This window comes from Plodia interpunctella, chromosome 18 (assembly GCF_027563975.2).
Source record: "Plodia interpunctella isolate USDA-ARS_2022_Savannah chromosome 18, ilPloInte3.2, whole genome shotgun sequence".
Taxonomy (NCBI): domain Eukaryota; kingdom Metazoa; phylum Arthropoda; class Insecta; order Lepidoptera; family Pyralidae; genus Plodia; species Plodia interpunctella.
In genome coordinates this window covers 1,958,723-1,983,525 of record NC_071311.1, presented here as the reverse complement: position 1 = coordinate 1,983,525, position 24,803 = coordinate 1,958,723, and the positions used below count along the sequence as shown (strand labels likewise).

Genomic DNA, 24,803 nt, shown 5'->3' with positions numbered 1-24,803 from the left:
TCTAAATTAAATGATATCTACCAAATCTACAGACTACTAGTATTTCGGAACGACCACTGCTGAGAAGAAATGCCGAAAGAAACTGATTCAAACAGTGTTGGTCCCTATTATGCCAGAAGGGCTTACCATTTTTGAAATATAAATTTATGTATAATTTTTTATTATTATTTATATATTTACTATTATTGCCAATTAAACTAGGCTATTTCTCCCTTAGTCGCCTTGTATGATATGGAGCAGTATTTTTCTAAGACACATCTACATTTCGGGAAGCGGCATTGGACAAGTTGCGGGACGAGACTTGAGTAACGGGATACGGGAAATTGAACTTTTTTTGCTAACACTTATTGTCCCACTGCTGGGCAAAGGTCTCCCCAAACCCTTCCATTTCTCTATATCTTGCGCAACCTCCGACCAGTTCTTTCTGAATGCCCTCAGATCGTCGCTCCATCTTGTTCATGGTCTTCCTCTACTAAAGATTAATATATTTACTAACGCACCCTTTATCTATTCAAGTATCAATTTCATTGAACTAAATTTGAAAGATAAAATACATTATCATCAAATTGAATTTTATGCGAATCAACAATTCTATTCATTTTATTGCATTATCCTAATGTGTTTCCTTATACATATTATAAAACAAAGTTCTCTGTCGCGTCTGTCTCTCTGTCTGTATGTTTGCGATAAACTAAAAAAAAATTTTTGCGATAAATCCTTCTTCTGGTGGGATGGATTTTCATGCGGTTTTCAGCAATAAATAGTGTGGTCCCTGATTAAGATTATCGTGTATAATTTGTTATATTTTTACTCGAGCGAAGGCGGGGCGAGGCGCTAGTAATACATAAAATTAACCGGAATTAGATAAGGTTATTCTATTGATCCAAAACGTTTTAAGTCTTTGTTGCTTATTTCAGTTACCGTTTCGTTTGATTATCTATTATATATTCTGTATTCTCTCGATAAAGAGCGAAGAAAATGAGTAAAAGAATGTAGGTAGCTCTTTCTACCTCTGTTAATAAAGCTTTGTATTCATATTTTAAAGGAAAAATGTAGATGATGGCCGATGCTGAATATCGGACAGTTATAGCTCGATTGATCGCAATTTTAATGTTACTTTATTATCAAATCTATATAAATATTTTTCTTTTTACAAGATTTTATGTAAGGCGATTACTCCTCGCACACTAGCGCCACCATTTTAATCTCATCTCATCATGTCTTTATGTCTTAGTGAAAATTAAAAATATAATATTTCAACAGATTATGTCAACCGCCATAAAAAAACAACAACTTTTGTTAAGAAGTCTTATAAGTGTTTTATATGCTAAAGCCTCAATATAATAGTTACCATGTTTATAAACATAAACAGAGGATTGCACCAATCAACTTTGACGTTAACTTTGACCTGTATAGAAAAACGCAAAGTACGCCATTTTGTCTAAACGTCAGCGGCGCGCCGGTTAGTCAACATCAACTCACCCTAAGTATTAAATCAAATACCAAGTTTTATAACAACAAAATCAAATAGTTTCATTGAATTCAAATTCAAATTCAAATTCAAATTCAAATCATTTATTCAGAAATTAGACCTTCACAGGCACTTTTTCTCGTCAATCTTTAAATTTATAGTTATTTCTCACAAGCTAGAAACTACTGGCATTTCGGAACGACCACTGCTGAGAAGAAATGCCGAAAGAAACTCATTTGAACAGTGTTGGTCCCTATCATGCCAGATCGGCTTACCATTATTGTTTCTTACAATGTTTTTTTTTTTTTTTTTCTTTCTAATAATATATAAAAGTACATAATGTACATAGTCAAAAGGTATATCAAAACAGGTTATGATTGTGATCAGAGTGCTGATTATAATATATATATATATCGATGTGAACCACAATTAACTTACATGAAAATATATGAGAAACGAGATGACCAGTTCCCTCTGGCAGCACCCGTTCACGAGTTGACGCATGGGACAGCCATCGCGTAGCTCAACCATAATAGAGGGAACCTCACGACCCGGCCCACGACGCCACCACCAGATTGACCATTTGAGTGAGCATGACACACTCGATTCCCACGACTTCATAATTACAATTCTTATTCGTCGAAATAGAAGTATAATTCAGACACTTGAAGATCACAAATCACGTACATGTTTTACAAATAAAATTTAAATGCCATACGAATTATTATAACAAAATTCAAAATTGTGAATAAAATAATAAAAAACAGTAAAATAAAAATTAGGAGATCATGTGTGGAGTGGCAAAGTTGTCGGGAGGATCCAAGCGTTTTTATCAGTCAAATAGGCGTTAATTGTGTAATACGCTTTATCCATTAAATTTTTCTTAACATAAGTTTTAAAATTTTTCATTGGCAGATTAATAGCCTCTGCAGGGAGTTTATTGAATAATTTTACACTTTGACCCACGAAACCATTCCGAAGCTAACGGATCTCTAAAACGGTTGCCATTTGAGTTCGTGACGGCCGTAATTCGATCGAGCCTAAATATTGAAACGATAATTAGTCGGGCGGCATTTACTGGATCGACCATTATTACATCAACATACTACTGAATTCATTATAACCTAGAAAACATTGTTTTTACACAAGAACAATAAATTATAAATCAATCAATATAATATTTAAAGAGCAGAGATGGATTACGTAAGCCCGATTGGCTAGTCGAAATGTATCTGTGGTAAATAAATTGAAAATTAGTCATGCATGAAAGTCAAAAGTACCTACATCGTATTCAAAATCGTTTTAACAATATATATTCAATACTAATTAATCATAATATTCAATAGTACGTGTGCAATGTAACGTAGTCGTCTCAAAAAATGAAAATGTTAAATGACAATGTAATGATATTTAATTTTTTTATTAATAGTTAATATACATTGGGTTAAGATAACTAACTGTTCTAAGAGTACTTTAACTTTACCAAAGTTAAATATTGAGATGATAAAATAGAGAGGTAAAAGGGAGAAGTTCAAGGGCACCAAGGGTTACGCGAGCCGAATGAAAGAAAAAGCAAACATGGTGGCGTATCGCGAATTTGTGGCGAATACTCCACCAACAAGAGCATTGGGCGAAGGAGAAGACGTTTATTTTCGACTAGCTGATGCCTGCGACTTCGTTCGCGTGGCCGATCAGTTTTTGGTCAGGAGTCAAAATTATTAGGGAAATTTAATTGTACTTTTATTAGTATTTCTGTATTCCCTATAGTTTAGCTGTACCATATCAGGAGTTCTAGATCTTAGATTTTTATATCTCAACAGAAAATGCTCATCAGACTGAACAATTTTTGTTAAGGCGTCATTTCAATATTTCCTATAGTTTAGCTGTACCATCATAGTACTCCATCAGGTGTTCCAGTTTTCAAAATCATTAATACCCTATATGTTGACTAGGCTTTATAGCTATACATCAAAAAAGTGTTATTCAAATCCATCCAGTAGATCCAGAGATTAGCATGTGCAAACAAACAGACAGACTTTTTAAATTCTTATTCTATTACTGATTCTCTATCGATTTCAAATTTTTTAAAATTAAAATATGATCAATGTACAGAAACACTTTTTTTACTGTTTTATTATATGTATTTATTGATAACTAAACATTTCATTCCAAAACCTCACAGGTTAACTTCACTCCGAAATGATGACAATATAAATATGTCCTAGATATTATTCAGTTCCGGCCGAAGTTAATCGATATCAGTGACAGACATATATTCCCTTTTTTAGGTATTTTAATATTCATTCTACGAATGTGTTATGTTAACGCTATCTGATATTTGTAGTGATGGATGATAAGTCGATGGTTTTGTATGATAATTAGATACACGAACAGGCTTAGAATTTGGGGCCGTTTTACGACTTAATTGTAGCACAAAAACACAGAATATTGAACAAAACTGGATGGCTTAGGGTGAGTTGTTCCAGTATACATAGACTTTGGCTTTCACCGGCGCACCGCTGACTTTTAGACAAAATGGTGTACTTTGCGTTTTCCTGCGCACGTTAAAGTTAAAGTTAACGTTAACGTTGACTGGTGCAACTCACTCTTAGCATTCTTTGTAGGTAAATTTGCTATGAAACAGACAGTTTTCCGGCTTGTTCAAAATAATGAGGAATATATTCTCAACCTAGTTTGGAAATAAGTCAACAGTTCTCCAAACTACTACTAGGTAACTAAAAAGTTAGGTTCGCAAACACTGCAAACTCGTGTAAAATATTCATAAAGTTTTATGCCAATAATAGAAGCTGGTGTAAACCGGTTTAATTCGGATTTAGAATGTATTATTTCTGTTTTCCTTGTCTTATCCATCCATTTGGTGGTGAACTAATTGGCCTCTCGAGTTTGATCAAAATATGCAGTCAGTCTATGTAAGTACCTATAATGTCATCTGCCGCGTCTGTCTGTTGCGAAACAAAAACTACTGCACGGATTTTCATGCGGTTTTCACCAATAGATATTGTGATTCCTGAGGTAGGTTTAGGTGTATAGTTTATTATGTTTTACTAGATCCGGGACAAATCATTCTGCATTTTGGGAATTATTGTTCGTCTGTCTGTATACGCGTTACTCGAAATTCACTGGACTGGGTTACTTTAAATTTAGTATTAAGTAATGCATACCAGGGTAATATTTACACAGATTTTATCCCGGTAAATTGTCAGGTTCCCTTGTGATAATCCAAAAAAAAAAATTTGTTCAATTTACTAGAAATTACTGGTACGATTGTAATGGAAATTAGTACAAAAGATCTTTATATACTGCATTGACCAAGACAACAATAATTTATGATTGAAGCCGACGGTTTAGGTAAAAAACACAATTTCATACAGCTTCGATACTTATTTCTTCGCCCATACTACCTATATTTTTACATAATGTAACAAACATTATTTAACATAACAGTGTAAATATAAAACTTACAAATAGATGACATAAACGTAAATAGAGGAATTAAGCTCAGTTGTTCGTGCGAACGAAGCAGATGTGACATCGATTCAAATGAGTTGAACCATTATAATAGGATTTTCTGCGATACCTTTATGACGACCTCGGTGGCGCAGTGGCAAAGTTCTTGCCACTGAACCGAGAGGTCCCGGGTTCGATCCCCGGTCGGGTCATGATGGAATATGATCTTTTTCTGATTGGCCCGGGTCTTGGATGTTTATTTATATATGTATATATTTATAAAATATAGAATCGTTGAGTTAGTATGCCATAACACAAGTCTCAAACTTACTTTGGGGCTAGCTCAATCTGTGTGATTTGTCCTAATATATTTATTTAATATATTTATATATTTACCTTTCCGTTTGGCAGACTTTAAATACTATAGGATGTATATAATAAAACAGTAGAAAATTTTTTTTAATACATTGTATAAATTTACATAAAAACAAAATTAGGCGATAGAGACGTAGTAACAGAGTAAGAATTAGAAAAAAAATATCTGTCTGTTTGTCGGTATATCTGTATGCCTGTTTGTACATGCTAATCTTCGGAACTACTGGACGGATTTAAATGAAACTTTTTTATTATATAGCTATTAAGCCTGGGCGATACAGTAATACAGAGTACTGATAGGGATGTCGATAGTTGTATGAATGCGTGTCAATGGTCTGACAACTAGGGGTGCCGGCAACCTTTCGAATTGGAGACGGAAAAGTAGGAAAACTAACGAACTGAGAGAGAAATATCTATACACTGAATTCTGACACTAAATTTAAGCCTGTATTCCATATTCTTCCATGAATATTACATATCTGGAAGCTGATAGGCATCAATAGGATTACCTAGAAGGATTGATAGAGCCAGGCGGCCGATTGTACAATTACAGCTTATTATTTAAGTTTGTTTTTCGCTGACAATGGGCAATCATAGCTCCGAAGGTAACCGAACATGGAAGAACGAAAGAAAGAAAAAACTCACATGTAAAAATTAATCCTGACAAAACACAACTCAATTTATCGGGTTGCCGTTGTTGGAATCATTACATTGAAATAACAAAAATCGGTCTTTGTATCGACGAAATTGGAATATTTATCGAATCACTGGTACTTTTCATTCGCCTCGTTCATTGATAGTTCATACTCGTTCACTACCCTTTTCACTGTGCTAGGTGTCCGGATAACTTTTTTATTAATTCTGCCCAATTTTTTGTCTATTTTTTGAACTGATTATAGTTTTGACAGTCGTACTGAATTTCAAACTTTAAAAGAGAATAATATCATGGTTGCTGCGCAGAATGTTCAAGATTCCGTGGACCAGTTTTACATCCAATGTCAAAGTACTGTAACGAGCTAAGTGTCAACGCGAACTGATGACCACCATTCGGAGGAGGAAAGCTGGTTTCTTTGGCCACATACAAAGGAGACCTCAGTTTGAATTTCTAAGACTGATTCTTGAAGGCAAAATCCCTGGCAAAAGACCTCCTGGCCGCCCTCGACGAAAGTGGTTTGATGTCATAAAGGATTGGATCGGACTAAGATACAAACAACTGAAAATAGCGGCCCAAAGCCGCGAGGGTTTCCGTATGCTGACCTCCAAACTTCAATTCGAAGATGGCGCCCCATGATGATGAATAATATCAGTTTCCATATTTTCCATCGTCTGATTTCCAAACATAAACAATATATCCAATAGTTGTGTAATAAATAAAAAATACAAAGCCAGCAGCTTCAAATTGTATATTGTATACAACTGTACATTGTTTCACACAATTGTATATTGATATAGAATAAATAATTGAAATGCCGAGGGTTAAAACCGCTCAAATATCACGAGAATTTTCACATTTTAGTGTCAATTAATTCCATTTGTGGCTTTTTGAAATCATACGAATGTTTTTAATTAAAATTAACGCTTATAATTATAGATTTATTGATTGATATGAGATTGAAGCGGTGGTGGACACCTGCTTGTGGATCGAAAGGTCCCAAGTTCAAATCCCACACGTGCATATACATGAGTCAGATAACAATCTGATTTATGTAAAGTACCTAATATTCATAGACCTCCACTTGCTTCTGATGAAGGAAAACATCGTGAGGAAACGTGCACTTTGGTGGACAGTTTAGTTCACGTGTGTATGCGACTAATTGCCACTAGACAGCGTTATGGAAGTAGTCGTAAAATCTTAGAGGCCTTAAGACGACTTGAATAAAATCTGACACCAGTGTTAGCAATAACACACTCGATATGAATGAATTATACCATTCTAGTACTAATAGTTTTGACGGATATACCTTAAAGAAACACATTACTTTAAGTACTTATTGCAAACTCCTAAAGACCACAGACTAAAAAGGTTTCAGTGATATTATTCAGAGTACTAGAAAGCACAAAAAGATAAATCAAAAAAATATTCATTTAATATTCTTACTTTAGTGTACTTTGCTAGACCTTTTATCCTACTGATATTATAAATGCGGAAGTTTATGAGGATGTATGTGTATATGTTTGTTACCAAATCTACTGGACGGATTTTTATGAAATTTGGTACACGGATTTAATATAGCCTGGAATATCACATAGGGTACTTTTTATCCAGAAAAAATATATAATAAATACTATGATACTTGAGTCACTGGCGTACATAATTGTGTGACACGAATAATTTGAATCAGGGACCTTTTGATTACCAAGCGCGCGCATTGTCCACTACGTCATCAGCTTCGTGGAGCTAGTAATATTTTAAAAAAAGCACAAGACTTGTATCACAAAACTGTTATGATAAAATTGTAGTCACAAAGTAATACAAAAAATATCAATTTCATTTATGGACAAAAACATTTAATGATAGGCAGCAATTAAATCCTGTTTTTGGGTCTCAACCCATAGTTAAACCGACTTAATAATATGGACCCATATTTGGGACGTGAGCGAACAAAATCGTCTACCTCTACATATAACACATCTATAATATAATATTGTGTTAAACAAATATCTATGTACATAAAGATGTTTCCAGTTTCCGACATAAACAGGTACAGTCAACAGCACATCAAGTTACCCTGCATGAACCTTTATGGCACGGTAATAGCGGCGAGTTTGCTATGAATTTGAGAAGCTTGACGTACTGTTGACTGTACCATTCAGCCGCTGTCGAAATTATTTTTCGTAACCAGGGGTACCTCTTTAATATTTTTTAAAGAATTTATTAGTTCAAAAATTTATTCGATTTTATTTTCATTTTTGGAATACCTTAAAACAACATCACCAGCCACTTTTAAATAAATATGGCTCGGTTGCATCAGTCAAACTTGACGATAATTTTAACCTACACAGAAAAGCCTAAATACGTTATCTTGTCTAAATCTCAGCGGCAGGTTACGTTAAAGATGTCTCTGTCTGGTCATCATCAACTCACTCTAAAACGATACAAAAATATGTGATTTCATTGTAAAGCATATATTCTGTCATCGAGTGTAGGTACAATTTGAATGGTTTCAAATTGCTCCTACACAATCAGGGAGCTATTGAAGCTCAATAAAAATTCAATTCAAATCCAACTCCACTTTGACAAATCGCATTTTTAATAGAACATTTGCAACAAATGAATATTACATTTTCAGTTTAGTATAACGATTTATGAAACTCCTAACGTCTTCAGAGAAGCCTCTCGTAAGACTTTTGTTATATAATGTTCTATATTATATTTCAAGCTATAAATAAATAAATATATTAGGCAAATCACGCAGATTGAGCTAGCCCCAAAGTAAGTTCGAGACTAAAAAGGGAATACTAACGGAAATTATGGGATACTAACTCAACAATACTATATTTTATAACATATACATATATAGATAAACATCCAAGACCCGGGCCAATCAGAAAAAGATCATTTTCCATCATGACCCGACCGGGGATCGAACCCGGGACCTCTCGGTTCAGTGGCAAGAACTTTACCACTGCGCCACCGAGGTCGTCTGTTGTTTTTTAATACAGTTGTATTTTAATACGGGTGTTGAAAAATTCATCAAAATATGTGCAGTAAATTTTGAATGAATTCTCGTGCGTGAATGAATGCGTGAATGAATTCTCATTTCGATCATAGCACAACATTAGCATTCATAATAGAATGTGGGATGAAAAAACTCATTGAAAATCTCATTTTAAAAACATTAGCTTTAATAAATTTAGTAGACAGTCGAATGAATAAAGAATATTTTGCCGGACGTCCACCGCCAGCTAAACTAATTAAGAACTTAAGCTAAACCAAACCTGGGAAATAAGTACCTACATCATCGACATCATCAGCCATTTAATTGTTCCCACTATTGGGGCACAGGTCTTCCTTATGAGTGATTACTTGCATCCATTACTTTCTCTCTCTCTTTCTCATCTCTGCATGTTTTCGGTTCGGAACCGCGAAGCCTGAGTCAACGTAAAAAAGAACCTTTAAAATTTTGAAGATTCAGCTGTGATTTTAGAACCGGCCGCCTGCCTGACGTTCAACCTTCCTAGGGAATGATATTGTTGCCTATCAGCTGTCTAGGCTGTACTTAGTACGACATCCATGGGAGGTTATGGAGTGGTGCTGTTCTAAGGCGGAACCACACGCGGTATTACTTCCATCGATTAGGTCCACGGAAAAATAACCTAAAACTAGTAATGGATAGATAGACGTAACGGTCTTCAACTAACTTGCTATTTTACGTAGCTTACATAGCATAGCTTGGGATGGGCGCACATGTATTTAAAAAAATGGTTCAAATATGCTAGAGTTACAATTTAAATCCCAAATCAGAAATTCTGTTACAGAAAATACATAATTCATTTAGCATTCCCTTTACGAAACAAGTCATTTTAATATTAACATCCAAAATGACATCTGTACGTTGCTCGGCGACCACTCAATCTTCGCCATTAACGTAGGGTTGCCGACACGCAATTTATATCCAAAAATGTTTGCAAAAAGACATTTCCATTTACAACAACGCAAACAAAACATCCGGGAGCCAACTGGAACGGCAACATTTATAAATTATTCACAGGGAAATGTTCGAAAAGTGACAGCCCTCATTATTTAGGTGAGTCAAGTAGGTTGTAAGGCCTGCGGAGGTTTGTAAGCCGTATCATGAATACGATTGTGGAATATGGTCATTCGATTGTCGGTTGTTATTCGATCAAAATCGAATCGAAATCAAAAAATATTTATTTGCCTCAAATAGGGTACAATTTGATATACAAGGCTGGTACTTTACATTTAAGATTAAGCCTATCTAGCCATAAAAATAGATATTTATTTAAATATATAAATCTCCATGCTATTTTTTTTGCAGGCAATTTTGTTTGATTAATTTTTTAGGATTAAAAGATTGTTAGAATAGATATACTTAATTGATTGAAAAAATAAAACAATTTGCCAAAAATACTACAAATGTATATTAGTATGTTTTTGAGGTTATAATTATGCATAGTCAATTGCATATTATCATGACACCCTGTATTGAACTTTATATCACGGTGATAGAGGCGAATTAATAAGGTTTTTAGTTTGATGTGCTGTTGACTGTGATTTGATATATTTTATTTGGTAATACTAGCCGGAAATATAACTGTCAAATCTATATATTATGAATATTTGCAGCTGCACTTTGTCCCGATAGTTTTAAACAGTACAACTAGCTGTAGCAATCAGCTTCGCTGTAGTGGCGTATGTTTAATCATGTCTATTCAAAATTTCATTAAAATCGGTTTAGGTACAAAAGCGGGATAGACAGACTTACGCAATAATAATATAGATATGTAAGAATGGATCCATTCTTACATATCTTCCCAACTAGACACGTATGAATGAATGAATGAATAATGAAGAATGAAGGTTTAAGGCTCACCAATGTGAGCCTTAAACCTATAAACTACTAGCACTTTTAGCACAATTACCTGATAAATTGTAAATGTACATAGCGAAGAAGCTTCAAAAGCTTTGGCTTGACTTTAACAAAAAAGTTTTGTGAGTTTGTGACTTGTGAGTTTGTATTTTTGAGGCTTTTAAAAATTCTTTCACCACTAGAAAGGTACATTATCAAAGATTGCTATAAGCTATATTTTATCTCAAAATTCCCACGGGAGCGACGCCCCGGGCAACATCTCATCAGTTTAGTTATATTTTTCAGAAAGTATACGGTAAAAGATTTTTGTAATTGTTTTCCTATCGCCAAAGTGCTATGAAACTCCACTTAGAGTTTAAACACCATTCATTAGTATCCTTTGTCAATACCGCCATTAAATAAAGTACTTTAGAAATAAAGTTTCTTAAAGATTTAGTACTTAGGTAAAGATTCGTTGCGAAATTACAATTCTATTTAGAAAATCAACCGAATTAGTTTTTAAAATTTAGTAAAAATAATTTATGATAACATTTTTATGTTTCATTGTTGGTGTTTGTTACCTCTCTCTCTTGTCTGCTTTTTTTTCCGACACTTTCTCAACCGTTAAGAGTCGGAACCCAGTATTCGTGTTGGACCTTTATCTGAATTAAACTGTGGCATATCACGCGTTCCGAGTTGAACATATCTTTGCGTGTGATGATAGCCACAGATTAAGTTTGTATGTACAAATAAGACATATATATATAGTACTAGTATAGTATATAAATTTGTATCTTTCTAAATTTAATCAGACCATCACCAACTTGTGTTTCATAAAAAAAAATATTAGGACAAATGATACAGATTGAACTAGCCCTAAAGTAAGTTCGAGACTTGTGTTATGGGATACTAACTCAATGACACTATATTTTTATAACATATACATATATAGATAAATATCCAAGACCCGGCCAATCAGAAAAAGATCATTTTTCATCATGACCCGACCGGGGATCGAACCCGGGACCTCGGGTTCAGAGCCAAGAAATTTACCACTGCGCTATCGAGGTCGTCTTAAGGTTATACCTTAGACGACCTCGACCTTTAGGTTTAGTAAACACTGCGCGTAAGTCTACTCTCTCTATTTGAATGCTACAATAATAATAATTCAATAATCTCCCTCTTTCCTCAAAAGAGGAGAAAAATTGTTAAACGAATATAAAGACAAAATATTTTTTATTAAAAAAAGGAGAAAACATTTATAAAAGTATAATAATAATGTACTGAGCGATAAATGTTTATCACATACAGGTTTAAAATATTTATGTTTAAATAATAAAAATAATTCCCTTAATGCAGTCATTAAAAGCGGTGCTGGTGTAATGGTTATTTAGGGTGATGAAGCCCTAGATAATAGGTATCTACTACTTCACTTGGCTTATGCTCGTGATAGTTAGTATCCCTATACCAGCTTTTACAGCTGAGAATAACGACGAAGGTAAAAATAATACTAAAAAGCGTTTATTTTCTCTTCACAACAAATACAAGCTACAATACGGTACGAGCGTATTTTAGCTTTCTTGTATTTATCTTTCTCGTAGACATTCGTAGCATGCACATCAGCTAATACCATAGTCTGTTGTCGCTACTCTTACTTGTAGCGATCGCTTTACCAAAATTTTTACAATTTGTTCCCGAACTGTATTTGTTACCTATTGGTTTTACGCTCGACTTTTTGGGAATAAACTGTTCATATAATTCATATATGCACTTAAAAAATAATTCACATAATTATCATATTGAGTGTGTCATTGCTAGCACTAGTGTCAGATTTTATTCAAGTGGCCTAAAGGCACCTGACATGACTTTTTACGACTACTTTCCGCCATCTAGTGGCAGGTAGTCGCATACACACTAGGGAACGCGATGTTTTCCTTCACCGGAAGCATGTGGTGGTCTATGAAAACTATATGATTCAGATTGGTATACAAACTCATATGGCACGAGTAGGATACGAACCTAAGACCTTTCGATCCACAGGCGGGCGTCTTAACCATTACACCACCACCGCTTTTAATGACTGCATAAAGTGAATTATTTTTATTAAACATAAATATTTTAAACCTAAATTTTGTGATAAACATTTATCGCTCAGTACATGTACTGGACAGCCAGTACATATGTACTGAGCGATAAATGTTATAAAAGTGATATAAGCGCTATTACGTATAATAAAATCTCATTTTTCCTACACCCTGTTTTATATTCGCATATCATAATCAAGCGGGAATCAATAAAGGGCATTTCAAAAGGGAAAAAGTGGCGCGTGATCGAAACCGTACGTAACTGACGGAATAAGATAAAAACGGTTACGTGATTAGTTTCCAAACATTGGTAGTGAGAGGCCCGATAAGGCCAGATGACACTAGATGGAAGAAAGGCGGCGGGAATTGATTCGGAGCTATGGACGAATGTCAGGCAAATGTGATTCAGATTGGACTAGTGATTCTGCGAGTGTTTTATTGAGTAAAAATATAGCAAAAGAAACAATTATTTTTTCAGTGTCTAAAAATGAAGCAATATGACCTTGAATATTTCGAGTTTTAATATTGTATGAAAGGTAGTAGAAATTCATTATTATTCTCTCTCTCTCTCTCTCATATCGAGTGTGTTATTGGATTCAGAACTCGCCTAAACTCGCCGTTTAAACTCGCCTAAGGAATCTGACGATACTTTTACGACCACCGTTATCTAGTGGCAAAAGTAGTCACATACATAATAGTAAACTAAACTGTCCACAAATATGCAGGTTTTCTCAAGATGTTTTCCTTCACCCGAAGCAAGTGGTGATCTATGTAAATAACTATACACTCGAACTGTGTGAAACTTCGCCAACAGCCCATCCCAATAAATACAACCAACCCATTCGTTCGGTACGTGACATTGCGCATATGATTTTTTTCCCACACCTCTAATTCTGAGCCGATAACTGTCTCCGGTTTTATTGTTTTTATTTGGGAGAATTTCAATTGGATTTCTGATCGGTAGTTCAAAAAGTATAAGAATAGTAAAATGGGAAAAACAAATGTGTGTACTGGCGTGTGATTCCCCCTATAATGTCACCTGAATAGGTATGAGAGAAAGCATCAATAACTGGTTGGCGACAATATCAAAGAAGGTTGACGTCAGGACGAAAAATCATAACTAATTCTTCGAAATGTAAAAGTTTAACTTCTATTGGACTTTGAGCTTCGGGCTGAAAAAAAACCGAGAACATACGACAATAATAGTATATTTCGGGATTTTTACAACGTAATGATATTCGTGATATGCAAAAAAAAAATGAACGACAAACATAAAAACTAAATAAAATACGACACGGTTTTTCCAAAACATTCAATGATGCTTTTCATATCAATTTCTATAATTGTCATAATATGCTTTAAAATTAATAAAATTTAATGTACCAGTGTCACTTACAAAAGGAGTTATTTGCACTATACATTCATGGCGGTATTATAATTGGAGTCGTCATATAAATCAAGTGCGGTAATTCCTAGAAGTTATCGCGATGAAACGTCTACAGGAAATGCTAATAGGTATTACAGAGGGGTTGTTTATGGTGACTATTTATAAGCACTTTAGTGAATACGCCCTAAATAAACATGGCCGATTCTTAATTAGAATTAACAATACTGGCTGGTTGAATGCGCGTTATTTCAAATTAATAAAACGTGTGATATATTTTTTACCAGCCAGTATTTAAAGAAAAAATATGTTCGAATTTTAATTTGAAGAACATGTTAAAATCTCACACTCATCTGAATTAATCTCTTGTAGACTTTTCGCAAAAGAAACTGATAAATGCGAGACGGTGGTGCTAATGTGCGAGTTAGTCCAGTATTCATTAAGGGTGAGTTGCACCGTCAGATTTGACGTTGATTTTAATCGGAGCGCTGCTAAAGTTAAGACAATGTGCCGTCGCGTTTTTCTGCCCTTGTTAAAGTTAACGTCAAAGTTAACGGTGCCACTCTAAAAAGTAAACTGAAACCCTGAATTTACGTAATATAATTAATTTCGGTTATATTCGTCATACCCAATGTTTGTTCTAATGGTAGAACAATACGTCTAAACATGAAAATCCATAAAACTTTAATGACCAATGAAATGCTGTGTGACGTCACCAGGTCAAGGGTGAAATGGAAATAACGCTATTTAATGAGTCTTATAACTTGTGAATTGTAATAGGAAGTAACAGATTTAGGGTACAGTCGTAAATAGGTTTATGTTTTGTTCACACTTTTGTTTTTCATTTAGCTTTTTGTTTTTAATTTTTATTTTTTATTTTTTAAGGGCCGTCAAAACGCTACGAGCCTTGTAACGGCCCTTAAGCCCACTAGTTTGTATGTGATTACTTGTCACTAGATGTCGTTAGTTAATCGTATAAACTCATGTCAGATTCTTTAGGCGACTAGAATAAAATCTGACATTAGTATTAGAACATAATCGATAAGAAATAATTCAGTATACGCGCATAAGTAATCTAAATAAACATCTATGTTTGTGCAGACTGAAAATTTCCAGCGCTGGAGTAACTATAGTATAATTCCTTCTAACGGAATATTACGCATAATAAAAATATTTACTAATAAAAGAAACATTATTATTTTTACAATCCATTTTCTCATATAATCGCAAGCCTTTCTACAGGGAAACAAACAAAAGCTAAATGGAGTCTCGTATTCAAAAGCGTCTGTTTTGTATACGTACATGTACAGTCGAACGAACACCTACCTACCTGAATTCATTGGAAAATCGCCTTTATTACCAACAAAAAGAGGTCATTGTTGAGTTGTTAAACATGCAGGTGAATGTACGATTTCCTGGTGAGGTGAAAAATGGTTTGGATTATGCTATTTTATCATTCTTTGTGGTTTTGCGGTGATTGATTCGTCGATTCTGCATTGTCCTTTGGGAAATCACAAACGTGTGGTTTTTAACCGAGTGTAAAAAAGAATGGTTTTGTAATTTATAAAGATGAATAAACAAAAAATTATACTGGAATTGGCAGGGAATAGCAAGGCTTTCTCCTCTGCCAAATAAAAGCGAATCTTGTTCAGACCTGAACAGGTAATATGATTATATGTGCTTGGATTCCTAACTAGATCGATGCGTGAGTGAATGAGTAGCAGCTAAATTATTAAATAAAAATAATGTAGCAAAATTGTTAAGTAAAGAGATAACTCTTAATTAAGAGATAACTAATATCAGAAATTACTTACTAGTGATGATTATTAGAATTTAAAAAAAAACTATGCTATACGTTAATGCAAACAAATATATTCTATTTTTGAACTAAAGAAAAACCATTATATATAAATTCTTTATTCAAAGCACCATAACTTAAACACTGTTGAAAACTTATTAAAAAGTTGTGTGAGGACACTCGCCATGTCTTAAAAAGGTATTTGTATTCGAGCTGCGCTTATCTTGTCAGATTCAGCGTTACATTATTTATGCACTTAAATAAATTGACGATGAATTTCAAACAGGAATGGAATGGAAATTGTCTTTTTTGTACCGAATTCCCTTAAGAGGATTGGGCGAGTACCTCCTCAGTGATACTGCATTGAACATAGACAAGTGTATAATGCTAGTATAATCTCTAAATTTATTTCTTTTCTGTTATAGAGTTTAGACCACCCATTTCTTAATAATTATATATATACAATTCAGTAATACAGTCCATATTATGTGGGTTGATGGACTTTATAACCGACTTTCTTCGAAATGATCCAGCTGGATTGTTACAATCTATAAATTATCGCAGTGGTCTGTCAATTTATCTATTTTATCTAGAGTGTATTTTTTTTAAATTTCTGATCTTGTCATTAAATCGATGTTTATTTATTTATTTATTTATTTATTTATTTATTTATTGGTACCAGTATTATAGCTAGCCGTGCATAATAAGTACTTACACATGGTATGCAAGCCTAATTGTAAACCCAAAAGAAGGTACACACAGCATGTCTGTATTAATGACCACATGCCAAAAATCAAATTAAGTTGTGATATGAAGATATTAATACAAGTTTATGAAGGTTATTTAACTGAGTTGGTAACATATTCTGTGCTTTAATTTTACAGTCCATAAAAATAGTGTGAATTATGTATAAATAACTATTTGTAACATGTGTGTATTTACTTGGTCACGACACAAATGCCCCAATCCCCATAATTAATGTGAATAGCGTGATTTTAAAGCAGTTATTTCTAGCTAAGCATGCCAGTAACATGTCATTATCAGTTTCGGGGTTCCGTACGCATAAACAAATGTGACGCGTCACGAGAAAAGTTAGTATCGAGAACAGTCGCTTACGATTAAAACCATAGTCCTCTGCCGCGTTTGTTTGTCTGTCTGTCTGTTTGCTATAAACTTTAAAAATTTTGTACGGATTTTCATGCGGTTTAACCAATTGTGTGATTCTTGAGGAAGTTGAAGAAAGATAGTAAGGTTTATAATATATTATGTTTTTACTCGAGCGAAGCCGGGGCGGGCCGCTTGTCTATAAAAAAAATAACAAGTGAAAAGTCCTTCCTTCCTTACTTTCTTCCATAAGGTATCATATTTTCTCGTGGTCACGTATACAATAACTAAATTAGAACAAATCACATTGATTGAGCTAGCCCCAAAGTAAGTTCTCTACTAACTCAACGATACTATATTTTGTAACAAATGCATATATAGATAAATGTCCAACACACGGGCTAATCAGAAAAAGATCATTTTCCATCATGACCCGACCGGGATCGAACCCGGGACCTCTCGGTTCAGATGCAAGAACTTTACCACTGCACCACAGAGGTCGTCAACAATAGATGACATATACACCTAAGACTTACACAAGTAAACGTTAACCTGCGCAGAAAAACGAAAAGTACGCCTATTTGTTCAAAGTTTACTGGTGCGACCCACTCTTAGAACACCATATAATTTTTTTCCATTCTAATTATTTTCCTACTCAATTCTAGATTTTTTTTCCACTCATTACTTTCAAATTCTGATTTTTGATTCTTTGGCATAAAATTTAAAAAGTGAAGGTGTCATGATTATAACTTTAATTATACAGAACCCTATTAGCAAACTGTGATGAAACTGACCGATTCCAATGTTTATTAGCTAACTTCGCCGGAAATTGTATAGGAAATGTTCGCAAGGGAAATTGAAATCTTTCAAATAACGAGTATTTAAAGACTTTTTTTTTTATTTCTTTTTAATTTCGCTTTGGCAGCCACATGATTGATTGCCAGCTTTTTTACCAGCTAATGTTCTAGGCAAACACGGTCAATGAGTTTTAGTTTTTATGTAAATACTCGTGCAAATTACAAAGTAAGAAATAAGTAGGAAAGCTAAATATTAACTTGGGTCATGTTAGAAAAAGTGACACGACTATATTGACCATATATATACCGCGCGCGGGTCCTTCTAAATTTAAGTACAGTTTACTGGCGATGCACCAATCAATTTTGACGCTGACTTTGACATGCGCGCCGCTGACGTTGAAACATTTGTGCCATTTTATCAAAATCGAAATCTACTGGACGGATTGTTATGAAATTAGGTACACGGATAGAATGTAACCTGGAAATACACATACGAGTACTTTTTATCCCGAAATTCCTACGGGAGCGAAGCCCCGGGGCGCAGCTGGTCTTTATATAAATGAAAAATTTTGATGATTGACTATATATTATTAGCTCTTTATTTATTATTATTTATATGTTTCCCGACTAAGTTAACGCAGCTGACTCTTTAAAAATTAAATATTTCATCTTAACACATATCCTGGGGCCTTAGGTCGTCGCAGCGAAGAATATAAAAAGGACGCGCGAGATAAGATCTTAATGTTTGATGTTTGACAAATGATTGTTACGTCTATATCAGCTGCTAAGCAGCTCACTTTATCAGTTACAAGCTGTGGTTACAAGACTATAATTAAAAACCATTAGGAATACCACTTCTTTTGAGCAATCAAGTAAAAACCACTTCAAGTGTAACAAGTTTAAAATTTCCCATTCCGCTTCGACGGCTGAAGAAATTAACAAGAAACTTAAAGAAATATTATTTCATGCATATTTTATGGCCATAATCTCGTTGAAATTGTTCAAGGGAGTTGGTCTTAGATATATATCATTCTAGATACCGCTTTTTTATGCTAGTCTGGGTGCAAAGGAAAATAAGAAGCAAGTTTTGCATATTATATAAAGGAAAAGAGTTTTCATAACTAGGTAATTTTAGAAAGGCGAAATTATGTTTGTTACCTTTTCACGCTCTGTCTACTAAACCAATCTTTTTGAAATGTTGCATATATGTAGTTTGAATTATATAGAAACATATAGGGTACTTTTGAAACAGGAAAAATAATTCTTCCCGTGGGAAATTTACTGCGGACAAAAGCTAATAAACTATATATTCATCTAACAGTTGCAATGTACCGTATATGTATATCATAAAATTCATAATCTATTCTACCAATAATCCGTTTAGGCTCGTTTTACCGTGAGGTAAAGACGTGAAACTATTTCTTTACCACAGAGTATGTTAACGCTCTCCAATTTTTGTGCAATTTCAATATCACGCCCACTTTAATGTCTTGTCGGAAGTAACAAAAAAAAAAGCAAGTTATCGTAATTTTATTATGATTTACATGGCACATTCTAAAATATATTTAACACATGTCAGTTAATATTTCATTTAAAGTAGGAATGAAAATATATAAGTATGCCGATGACCGTCTGAAGTAAAAAAGAAAAAAGCTCTCTTTTACTTTTTCGTAGCTATGACGTTATAGAATCAACCAAGAATGCGCTCAGATGAGGGGATAGAGATAAAAAAAATATACGTGCATTTATGTAGTATTTTGTAGAGGTGCGCTATCTAGTGTTATATAAATCTGTGGAGTAAGAGATGAGCGCCCTTGAGGCAACGAATCTGTTTGTCCCTAGAGAGGAAAGATCTTCAACACACATTTTATTAAAAAGTTAAAGCAAAAGTCGCGTGTCATATTTAGAAATTTCTTCCTTTTTAAGAGCGAGACTCGATTTGTATTTTTTCAATTTTCGATTTTATTTCATTTTAATTTTTCCCGAAAAATAAAATCAAACATTCGTGTATCTATGCGTTTTAGTTTGATATTTATTTGAATAATGTTTTTATATTTATTATTAATACTCTGTATTCTACCAAAATATCGCTTGTTTGCTGGAAGAGATTCCTTCATGGGAAAAGTCCACCATTATTTGAGAAACACTGCCACCTGATGGAAAGTGATCACCGCAGCCAATAAACTTCTGCAATATCAGAGGCGACACGTGCGTTTGACATAATTGCAAATAATTCTACGATGCCACCATTCGCAGCCAAACGGCTGAACCGATTTTGATCGAGATTTTTTATTTGAAAGAAAATTTAATCGATAGTTTTCAGCCTATGATTCAGCCAACCGTCAGCTTTGTTCTAGCAGATGAAAGAATGCCTACAACTTCGGAGTATGGAGGTTATTAAAATGTTTAATTGAATTTTTTAAACAGTAATGGTCATGCTAGAAGGGCGTTTAATTTATATTGTATAACATAGTTTTTTTTATTGCGCTTGCTCTAAACACTTGTGAACGAGCGGGTGATGATAAAAGAATAAGATGCAAAATATAAATAACAAAATATTGAACCGAGCTGATTAGTTTCCGTGAGTTAAGTTGTGTAGTGAATATTGTGTAAAAATTATACAGTGAGTATAGTCTATTGAAACAGATTCAGTAAGAAGTAACCATTCACAGTTAGCCATTTATTTTGGGTTGACTTAGTTTTCCCCGAAAGTATATTTTTTCTGGCAATATGTTCTATAATTCCAATACAGATTCCAATTTTAGGTCATAATTATTGTCATAAATTATACCGTCATAAATCCTATTAATTTTATAAATGCAAATAACTTACTAATTTTATAAATGCTTTTGAGGATGTTTGTGTGTGTCTCCTTCCATGCAAAATCTACTTGACCGATTGTTATGAAATTTGATACACAGGTAGAAAATAAAATGTGGAATAACACATAGGGTACTTTTATCCCGAACACATTTTCTCCGGAAATTCTTACGAAACGAAGCCCCGTGGTGGAAGTATTGTATAATCTGAATTTAAAATCAATTCAATTAGTATATCGAATTTCTAATGTAATCGTTCGTATTGAAGATTGACATGAGAGCTGCTTCATCATACACTGATTTTGAAAAGAATGCTTCCAACCTCATGACGTTCCTACACACACACAAAAGTCATAAAATCAAATCATAAAAATCGCAAACGTAATAAAAATTATGATCTTTTCAATCTAACTAATGCTCACTCCTATGAAAACACGAATACAGATGATAATTCAATTTCATTGCGACAGACTGGGATATCCTCTCAAAACGCATAAATATCAAAGCCGAATTCGGTAAATTTACATATTATGAAAGGGGTCTAAGTGGTTTTATATGAATGCAGTAAGGTGAAATGTATTCAAGCAATAAATTTAGATTATATGCCTCGTCGAATAGCCGCCGTAACTCGGGACACGCAATATTGGGCCCTTAAAAAATTCAAGGCCGACACGCCGGAATAAAAAAACATTAATTAAAATTCCACAATTTTAACAGCGAAAATGTCACAACACGCATTTGTAAATGTGTAATTTTTTTACAATTTCGATACATTACCATTTTTCCACAGCATCAAACGGCGTGATCACAAAATCCCTTACTGATTGGGCACACAGCACATCATACTCGTACATGCGTCACTTTTTTCGTCTCTCACTAAATAATCACTTCACAATCACCCGAATATTTTGAATTGAAACCGCGCGGCGGCAGCGTAGCTACGGCGTAGCAGAGGCGCGATCGGCTACGATACTGCCGCTCCGTCGTCGTAGCGAAGTTAGCCGAAGTTAGTCGATGTCGGCCGAGCCGGCGCCTAGGGCTGCCGGGCGAATTTCGCTCAGTCTTTCATATTTCATGCCGGGCCGCTGCGGAATTACAGACTTGCTCTGGTAGGTTTTTATAGTACTGCCGTTGTATTTAGAAAGTATTTTTTAGCTGCCGAGAATTTTTCATTGTTTGCTTTCCTCGTGTGATTTTAATGGGGTTCGAGCGTGACTTGTCTGGGAAATAATAAGCCGATGCAAAGTTGTTGAACGGATTTCGTGACGTCTATTAGCATTCGTATTCATATTTCATCGTCGCTGGCAGATTTCTTGTGTCGTCGTAGCGAATGGCACCGATGTCAACTCTTTTTCATTTTACCCGGTTTCTATCTTTCTGGTAATGGGGCAATCTTTCTTTTGTATTCAACGTGGGTATATTCGTATACCTAACTGAAGTTTATCAGAATTTTCAGTAATTCTTTCTTTTAAAGGATTCTTGTAAATTAATAATCATTTAGACTTTACTTTAGATCGTCCAGTAGATTTTGCGTATATATTTTGCGATTTTAAATGCGAAAGTTTGTGAGAATGTACATATATACGTACATTCTCACAAACTTTCGCATTTGAGGTATAGGTTAAATTTTGCGTTTATAGCTTTCACGCAAAATTTAACCTATACCTCAATATAGCACACATATATAATACCACAGTATATATAATGGTATAGGTTAAATTTTGCGTGAAAAAGTAACAAACATATATTATATATAATATATATATTGTATATGTTTGTTACTCTTTCACACAAAATTTAACCTATACCTCAAATGCGAAAGTTTGTGAGAATGTACGTATGTATATTCGTACATTCGCATTTAAAATCGCAAAATGTACTGGTACAGTATGTACCTACATTTTGCGTGAAAGAGTAACAAACATATTATGTTTGTTACGATTAATTATTATGAAATTTGGTACACGGGTACCAATTTTCATAATTAATCGGGTTGGTACGATGGATTATTATGAAATTTGGTACACGGATAGAATATAACCTAGCATAACACATAGGGCACTTTTTATCCTGAAATTCCCACGAAAGCTAAAGTCCCGGGGTGCATCTAGTTATTTATAAATTAATCTATATCGCTATAGCTCAGAAATCTACTAATAAAGATTGCAGGAATGTGTAGCTATATTAAAAACTGATTTTGCTCGGGTAAAACCGTAATAAAAAAGTACCCTTAGGTAACTATTGATGAAATGTTTTATAATTTATTAATTACAAACAAAAAATTAAAAATACAAATCTTTTCTCTTTATAATAATGTTTGGATGTTATGTATGTGAAGGTAGTTTCACGTATTTAATAAAATTAATCTATGTAAAATAAGGGTTCGATTGCGTACCTACCTCACACCTTAAAAAGACATACTTTGTCATGAAGCTTTTTTTTATGATATCCATATAACTTTATACAAATAAAAATCAGTTCGGGGCGCATCGAGAGTTCTGTACCACCATCCGGTCGCGAGAATATTATGACTTTAGCATACTGTACATTTTGACGATTGAACGTTTTAACCCAAGTATAAGTGGAATTCTACTCATTGATATTCCGGCGCGCTGTAAAATTAGTTTTTTATCGCCTTATGGGGTACGGATGTCTACAAAATCAACAAAAACAAGTTTTGGGCATAAAAAATATTCAATATTATAATATTGAATATTTTTCAATTAAAATAATTATTCTATAACTTATAACTTGTAATAATGTAGTTTAAATAATTATTTAAAAATACATACCACAAACACAAACTACTGTAAATCAAAGACACAAAACAGTTGTTCCCAAACTGTAATGACTCAAGTTTGTTGGCTATGGTTTTAGTCTATGATACATTGCATAATCTGCTAGTGCATTGCAGTGATTGCACCTTGAGTGCGTCTTGGATAGCTTATACGACTGCCAACCGCATACAGATTACTAGCTATATAAGGTCATAATTATAATATATATAAGATATGTATTAAGATATATTAAAATGATAAGTAAATTAATAATTAAGCACATAGTTTAAAACACACCTCTCCTACCGCGATTCTGCAATCTATACTTATATCTAATATATGTATGTTCTGCTTTCACGGCTAAATGCTGGAGCAATTTTGATTAAATGTGATAGCATGTAGAAAAATACCCCTGTTCAAACATTGGCCATTTTTTATTCAAAACTCAACTCGCTAACTGACTATGGGGGGTGAAAATTTATATGAAAATCGTGTCTGTTCCGCTTTCGCAGAGAAATTCACGCGGACGAAGCCGCGAGCAAAAGCAGTAGGACATATACGATGATTATATGAAAATGAGACAATACAGTCTAGAGCACACCAAGCTTCTCAAATTCATTGCAAAACTCGCCGTTATTCCGGCGGCATATAAACCATTCAGTCAGGGCAGTTTTGTTTGAAAAGTTTTCGTAAGAAATCGCATCCAGACGATATAGGCAAACCGTTAAAAAACCTCATTCAAATCGGATCACCCGTTGATGAGCTAGGTGCACACACAGACCGACAGACACACATAGCGGTCAAACTTATAATACCCCTATCTTTTAGCGTCGGTTACCGCGACTATCGGTAGGTATTTTCTTATTTCACAACTATTATCGTAATATTAAGAAAAAATCCACGTGAATTTATATTATAATAGGATATCTTAAGTGATTAGTTATTACAACGGTATATATCCAATAAATTTGTAATTTCACGCCAATATGCATAAGCTTCATACTGTTACATGAGGTTTAGACACAATAAAGGGATGTGTGTGTACCCCTCCCCTCCGGTTCACGCCCACCTACTTGACTGATAATTGTGTGTGTTAAATTGGCCCCTAAGGCGCAATGCAATTCCAGAATTGCAGACGAATTTAGTATCTTACTTTTGTGACAGTAAACTCGGACATAGATAAGGAATTTTTTGT

General features: G+C 34.1%; 1 protein-coding gene across 2 annotated transcripts in view; it reads right to left on the bottom strand.

Moving 5' to 3' along the window:
- The window catches only part of LOC128677582 (hemicentin-2-like), a 195,894-nt gene extending 174,081 nt beyond the window's left edge, over positions 1-21,813 (bottom strand). For both annotated transcript variants that reach the window (XM_053758533.1, XM_053758532.1), the window contains exon 1: positions 21,609-21,813. Coding sequence is in view for 1 of the 2 variants with exons in the window: in XM_053758532.1 (XP_053614507.1) it covers positions 21,609-21,611 (3 nt within the window). In the remaining variant the exon portion in view is untranslated. The remainder of the gene's footprint in view (positions 1-21,608) is intronic.
- Positions 21,814-24,803: the final 2,990 nt, after the last annotated feature.